The sequence below is a fragment of the Cupressus sempervirens genome, chromosome 10 (assembly GCF_028749045.1).
Source record: "Cupressus sempervirens isolate cs-2001-9-10 chromosome 10, ASM2874904v1, whole genome shotgun sequence".
NCBI classification, from domain to species: Eukaryota; Viridiplantae; Streptophyta; class Pinopsida; order Cupressales; family Cupressaceae; genus Cupressus; species Cupressus sempervirens.
This window is the reverse complement of record NC_143127.1, coordinates 964,835,976-964,843,752: the sequence shown is the minus strand read 5'-3', so window position 1 is coordinate 964,843,752 and position 7,777 is coordinate 964,835,976. Positions and strand designations below refer to the sequence as shown.

Genomic DNA, 7,777 nt, shown 5'->3' with positions numbered 1-7,777 from the left:
AAATGTAACTATAGCCGTAATTTGTTGCTACGTGATTTGTACAAAAAGTTGAGACATCAAAGGGCAAAATCTTAAATGTCATTATGATCTAAATAATAGATATAAATGATTTATTATTTTTTGTTAAAAGATTAGGGTAATTGTGCATATGTAAACATGCATGTATGATTGCAAGATTCAAATCCAAGATTACAACATATTAAGATATATTTTACTTGATAAAATGTAACCTAATTTGTTGCTATTGTGATTCATACAACAAATCAAGGAGAAACCACATTATGAATTTGGCTAAATGACAATCTCAAATATTGTTATGCACTAAATGGTAATATAAATGATTTATTATTTTTGTTATTGATTCCCACTTATTTGATTGTGTAAATCTTCCAAGAATTGATGTTAGTTGTCCAAGTTCCAATTTTTGCTTGTTTTCATCCTTTTTTAAAAATAAAAGCTTATTTCCTTCAAAATTAAATAGAAATGGAATTGCTAATTTCAAAAAATGACTACAATTTGGCAACTTAAACCTTATTTTCTTAAAAATTAAATAGAAATGGAATTGCTAAATTTCAAAAGATGATACTCCAATTTGGCAATTTGAATCTAAAACTAACACTTGACTTTTGGCTTGGTAAGTCCTACATTTCAAGTTGCCCATTACTCATAAGGTTGAGATGGATAACGATTCGACCAGTTAATTAGTTTGGATGTGTCAAACTAGTATTGGAATATAAATTTTGAATTCTCAAGTTGCCCATTACTCATAAGGTTGAGATGGATAACGATTCGACCAGTTAATTAGTTTGGATGTGTCAAACTAGTATTGGAATATAAATTTTGAATTCTCACTTTGGTCTGAAATGAGAATTTGCTAATTCCACCATTAAAATTGAAATTAGAATCCATCAAATTTTCATTTTCATTTTTCTTACTAAACAAAAACCAATTCCAATTAACAAATCCAGTATTTGATAAATTTAGATATAAAACAAATGTAACATTTGCTAGTGCCAACAGCCAAACAAACTAACTGAAAATTTGAAACTCAGTCTTTCAAGATTTTGAGAACCACATGAAAATGAGCAGTCACTTAGTTTTTATTTTTATCATTGTTCATGTTGGAAAGAAGTCATTTTACACTAAATCCTGCAAAATAATATCATCACTTACTCTACAAGACAAACTATTTGAAGTACTAAAAAAACTTAACAGTTTTTTAATAATCTAGAAGCAAAAATGTCTACTCTCAACGTCGGTTTTCCGAATTTGATTGTTTGTGCACTCGAACTCAAGAAGTTCGGAAAAAGGTGTGAATCAATTATATAACTAAAACAAAGTTAAAGGGCCAATTCTTCCGAATTGATTGTTTGTGCACTCGAACTCGAGAAGTTCGAAAAAATGTGTGAATCAATTATACGACCCAAACAAAGTTAAATGGCTAATTCTAGAGATGCGTGAAAACGATATGTTCCAAACACCTTTCTTTGTTGAACACCTACAATGTTAGTTGAACACCTAGTTTTGGCCTTTTGTAATTGTTTGCCTACAAAGATTAATGTGTAATTGATTATTCTTCAAAATGTAGTTTAACCTTTTGTCTTGCCTGGCTGGACTAAAGTGATCGTTTTCCCCCATTTTTCCCGTATTGATTCGTATTAGAAAACAAACAAAACACAATGCCAGAAATGACATAATATTAGAAGTCCCTTGGGTAGGTCAAAAGAAGAAAAGCCAGTCCAACATTTGATTCATTGCAAGTAACAGCACAAATCTTATTTAACCTCACTAAAAAAATATGCATGCATCCACAAATTTGAAATGAAAAATTGATTGATCTTACCATTAATGCATACCCATCAGTTTGACTGTCAAGCTAACCGGACTGAGAAATCTTCTCTCAACGCTCCATTTTTATTCACACTTGCCTTAGTGTCCTCAAGTTTCCTGTGGTTTTTTTATCAAGTTCTCTACACCGTTTCTTGACGAGTTCTTACATGAAAAAAAATATCAATGGAGAAAAGCATTCCTTCAGAAAGGGTTTGTGACTTGCTTTCTTCGTCCTTAAATATCTTTTAGGGCTTCCTACAGCATATTAAACACATCATCTTTTTCATCCCTATTTGCTTCCTACAGTAATACTATGTCTCTGCCATTATTTCTATCATTAGTATAGCCTGTTAGCTGATGCCTTCCAACCAACTTCTAATTTATAACTAAATAGAATGTGCATTTCCAACATATGCAGGCATTTGAAGCATGCATATTCAGACCCCGTAAAACAAGCCTCAAATTTTATATTGAGTGCAAATAGTAGGCATAAAATTTATCTGCTTTATTAAATTAAGGACCGCATTGAAAAGTTTCCATCACCAACCTCTGAATAGTTTAAAATGTGTCCATCAAGGTCACCTGGTAGTAGATTGTACCTACAATTGGTGAGCACATGAATTATCAAACAAACAACTCTGCATTCAAATACATCTAAGAGATGTCTTCCAAACTTCGACAAAAACAATCCAACTGATTAGTTGAAATGTTAGTTCCCAAACTATGCCCATCCAAGCTTTTTCATTGTAACATGTCCTTGTCCAATGCCCAATCCTTTGCTACTAATACAAGACACCGCTAAAAATATCCACTCCCCTCTGCTACTCTAATTGAACACTTCCAAGGAATCTGAATTTTTTATAAATGACATTTCTTCCTCCTGTAGTCCTAAATAAGCACTGCCAATTCCCATTCTTTAAATTACAAACCATATCTCCTCCACATCATTACTCTGTCTATTTAACCTGTTTATTAAAAATGCTCTTTTGCAGAGCTGCAAGAAATCCACAGGCAAAAGGCTACATCATCTACCTAATCCCAAAATTCATGCAACTGAGACTAGTTCCAGAAGAACTACAAAATCAAGCTTGAAGATTGACTTCTTTCTCTTCAGCCAAAGCCAGCCCAAGATGATAAAAAACCATTCAATCACTTATTTTCAACATCATATTAGATGCCACCAATATACATCAAAGCACAAGCTTACACCACATCAAATTCAATTCTAACTTTTATTTTTTATTAACAGCACATTTCTGAAACAACAGAAATATTTCATTTCGTACTGTATATTCTCATTAAAAAGTTGAATCAAAGAAAACTCCCATATGTAACTAAGTATATTTTCCTTTATGAACACTACAAAATCGAACACATAAAAACAAAATTAACATGATACTTTGTTTGTTGCCCTCCAGGGAAACAGCAATAACACACTACCAATATGCACAGAGCTTCAAAATATTCAAAATTATTTGCATCAGATGCTTTATAATGAGTTTCGTATAGCTTATCTACTCCTAGGCAACTGGAACTGTATGATTAGCTTCATGTACAAACTCCAAATTTTTCTTCTCAACTAGTGCATCTTCCAAAGCTTCACTTATTTCTGCTGGATCTTTTGTACCATCAATATCTTCTTTTGGTTCTACTCCATTTTCCTTTGGTTTAGCAGCTTCTTCACCATCCAATGTACCGTTTGCTACCTGTGTTTCATCATTTGTTGTCCCTTCAGCAACTTCCTTCGTAATGTTCACTGCCTCAGCTACATCACCAGATGATTCCTCATTGACTTGTACCTCCCTGGTGCTATGCTCAGCATCAGGTGCATTATCAGATCCACTGACTTCCACTTCCTTAACAGCAGGTTTCTTGATCTGCCCAACTTTAACATACTTTCCCATGAATTTGTACTCCCAGTCCTGAAGAGCATCTAATTCGAAGGGACCTAGGCCTTCAAGATCCCCAGTCAAATCTTTTTCCTCAAACGACATCTTTGCCAAGGCCCGGCTAGCATCTTTTCCAGCAAACAAGGCATATGGACCACCTGGGCCATAAAACATTCTAGAACACAAAACATGCATTAGACTGTAATTTTATCTATCACTAAGTGAACATCCATAAAAGGGAGAGGTCATTGTCTGCAAATCTAGGAAATCAAAATGCAAAGCAACTACGCTGCGAATGCTTTGTTGAATTCTTGTTGTAAATGAATTTAAATGCATATATATTCTATTCTAACCATCAGGACTGGCATATATGAAACAATAACATCCCACATATAAGAACATACAGATCGTTTTTGTTCCACAATTTATTTCAGAAAATGCAAGATAAAATATTTCTAGCCTAACTTAGCCAGCAATTACAAATTCTGTTAAAAAAAAAAAAACCATTCCAACCAAGCAAATAAGTCACAGCATCTGCATGGGCCCAAATTCTATCTCAAGCATAAAGCTACCATACAAGGCATTACAACAATTTACATAAACTCCACAACCTGCCATAATCCTGATATAGACTCTGGCTAACTCCAATCCATTCACCATTCAGCAATAGAGCCATTTAACAAAACAAAACCTAAATCTGTTTTCAAAGGTGCAGCCAAATCCTGCATCTTACATATCTGCAATAGACTTACCAAACGACAAGCTCAAATTATGTGAGCACAAGTCGCAGACAATTCATTGGTATATGTGCACAATTAAGATACCTACAGACTGCAAATGCCAATCAAAGACAACTACCGATGTATCAATACCCTTGCCCAGTAAATTCTAGTTCCACCACCCATTCCACTCGAAGGTGAAAACTGTATGTGCACAATTAAGATACCTACAGACTGCAAATGCCAATCAAAGACAACTACCGATGTATCAATACCCTTGCCCGGTAAATTCTAGTTCCACCACCCATTCCACTCGAAGGTGAAAACTGAACATGCTTAAATTAAGAATCGTATTGACCCGCATCCTTACACTGCAACCCCTGATGAGTCTCAGTCGTAAAACAGAGCCATGAACGATTAACTATGCTTGCACGCGTAAGTGCTATAAATTAAATGATGTAAATTCATATTCAGTTGATATATACATAAGCAAAAACATCATATGAAGATATGGCATACAGAAAGTAATATATCCCTCAAAGCAAAAACATCAGATGGATAAAGAAAATACAATCACAGAAAACAAATAAAAAAACACAAAAATCCATCTACGAGGTCCTCAACCTACTCTCGACAGATAATAGAATGAACTCCATCAAACCTACTTTTTGACCGATAGTAATCCATCTCCTGACCTTGCTCCCTGGAACACAAGGCAGATAGGATAGGGTATATTTCCACAATACATGCACCCAATGGAAGGGAAACCCGTCTCGTTTGTCTAGAAACGCGTTTAAAAACAAGGGTTCTTACTGTGATTTCAATTTCAATGGCCTTTACCGCTTGATTGAATCGATACAGTAAACCCTTGTTTTTTAAGCGATCATACACCGGTATGGGTTCTTGAAATAGCAGGCAACCAAGACAGAGAAAACTTCAACAAAACATGCATCTAATGTCAGGAAATATCTTCTCAAGTTACGAGAAACCCGCATCCATAAACCCCAAGATTCTTAAACAATTAGTTATGATCATATCAAAATTGAAGCGAGACGATTCTACGGAATCTTGAAAATTGTGTATATTCTGTAATAAAAAACATACCATCCTCTGAGAAATGCTCAATTTAAAACATTACAAAACACAGCAAACTTACAAAAATAACATGAAGATGGAGAAACAACATAAACCATGTAAGAAACGCAAAACCCAGATGAAAATTGATAAGACATGCACTGAAACAATCGCATCCTAGCAAGGCAGAGACCAAAAAACAACGGAGAATCTGCATCGCAACCCAGATAAGAAACAATCCGGGCGAATAGTAAAATCGGTAAACACTCCGAATTAGGGGAAGCAACAAAAAGATGCCCAAAATTAGAGAGGTTATGCGCGTAATTACAGAGAAAAATCTAGATTAGAGAAGAGAACATACCTGGACTGAGACACATCATAGATCTGGCCCTTGATTGCCATGAGCAAGGGCTTTTTAGGATCTGTTCCATCGTAGGATTTCAATTCCTCCTCTGTGACCTCACCAAGCTGAACCGACTGAGGGATAGGCTCCATGGGCACGAAGTCCCTGCCTCTAGCGGGCTCAGGCGCAGCAAACATGCCGCTTACAAGGTGATAAACTGCCACCAACACTGCCACCAGAGTAAAAAATGTAACAGGGGTTAGTCCTGTGTATGCAGGAATGGCTTCCATGAAAGTTGCCCATAAACCCATTTTGCCCCCAAATTGAAAGAACCCCCTACTCTCCTCGACTACCCAAACCCAAATATCAAAAGAGAGCAGACAGACACAAGCGAATCCTCTTGCCGGGTTTGTGTATATATAATGTGCCTATGTTGTCCGCCCGGCACATGGGTACAACAAAGTGTACAATCTTAACGGTGGCTTAGCCTATGGCTTTATCATGTGACCGCCGGCTTTAGGGGATGAAAGAATTCAAAGGTCAAATATCCCTTCCAACCAAATAAATTTATGTGTCCCTAAGTGGGTCACTGGGTTCAAATTCAAAGCATGCCCTATGAATGAGGGGATTTCGCCAAGTAATCGAAGCATTTAATAGCATTACCTAGAACTTCGCTGTTAGCTTCTAACATGAGTTTAGGTAGCTTTATCACAACTTTCTTTGATGTTATTATCATGTGTTTTTTTATCTCTTTGGTATTTTTTCTTTCCTGTTTCATTTTTGGAGTGCTTTATTTATTTATTTTATAAGTGAATTGAATTTAGAATTTGGTAGAGTTGAGATTGAAATAAATATTATTATTATTATTATAATTAAGATTCTACAAATTAGGTGACTTGAGAAGATAAAATAATTGAGTTTAAATCATAAGTAGGAAATATTTTTAACATCAAATTAAATTGTGGTATTGCTATGAAGTCAACTATGTAATTTCTTATTCAAATTTAAGATACATGAGTTCTTTTGCACTCCTACTCAAGAAATATGGGTCAATGACTTTGACTTCAAAACTACACAATTGTATATCGATAATAATGTTAAAAGAGTTTAATTGTTTTGGATTCAATTATATAAGTATTTTTTTGTATCAACATTTTGAATCACACTTTGTGTTCCTCATCCTTATGATGGATCAGAGGGTATCTATCATCCGAATGATGGATCACAAAGTGTATCATCTCGGTGAAGGATCGTAGTGTATGCTCTCTATCAAATCCTAATGATAGATCACATTGTGTCTATCATTTTGGTGATGGATCACAAAGTATTTACCATCCTAATGATGGATCACATAGTGTAATCCTTTATGCACTCTATCTTGAGGATAGTGGATCACAAAGTGTGATCTGAAACGTGATGCAAAAACAATGCTTGCACTATTGAATCTAGAAGTAGCATACATATAACTTTTGGAATGTGAAATCTACTTACTTTGGTTGTTAAGTGGTTTTATTAATGTTAGTCACAAAAATTAAAAATTGGAATTTCATCAAGAGTGTGTGTAAGAGATCTTCTAAACTTTTAAATGCCTTAGGATGGGTCATGTCCATAATTTAATCTTGTGATGCTTTGATTTCTTGCAAATTAAGCATATACTCATGTTGACTTTTAATCATAGTTCTCTGTCAATACGCATGTTTAAGAAAATAGTATTGGTGAAAAACATATTTGGGATCTTATTGTAAACAAAGGGAAGACTAGTTTGAATATAGTGATACAAATCAAGCTCTTTGGCTAATGTAGCAAGATGGAAAACTCACCAAACAAAGAATATAAATGTCGATGCAATTAAGATCAAGACTAGATTTCATGTGAATTTTATTATTAGATATTTGATTATGTGAGTCAAAAATTAAAATGGA

The 7,777-nt window shown here is 34.7% G+C and overlaps 1 protein-coding gene across 1 annotated transcript; it reads right to left on the bottom strand.

The window, feature by feature from the left end:
* Positions 1-3,285: 3,285 nt before the first annotated feature.
* On the bottom strand, positions 3,286-6,243 carry LOC149537176 (membrane steroid-binding protein 1-like). The gene is made up of 2 exons (XM_089807311.1): positions 5,874-6,243; positions 3,286-3,894 (listed from the first exon to the last, which is right to left on the bottom strand). The coding sequence occupies exons 1-2, from the start codon at positions 6,164-6,166 to the stop codon at positions 3,351-3,353; spliced, it is 837 nt and encodes a 278-aa protein (XP_089663437.1). The 5' UTR covers positions 6,167-6,243; the 3' UTR covers positions 3,286-3,350.
* Between the last annotated feature and the right edge of the window lie 1,534 nt (positions 6,244-7,777).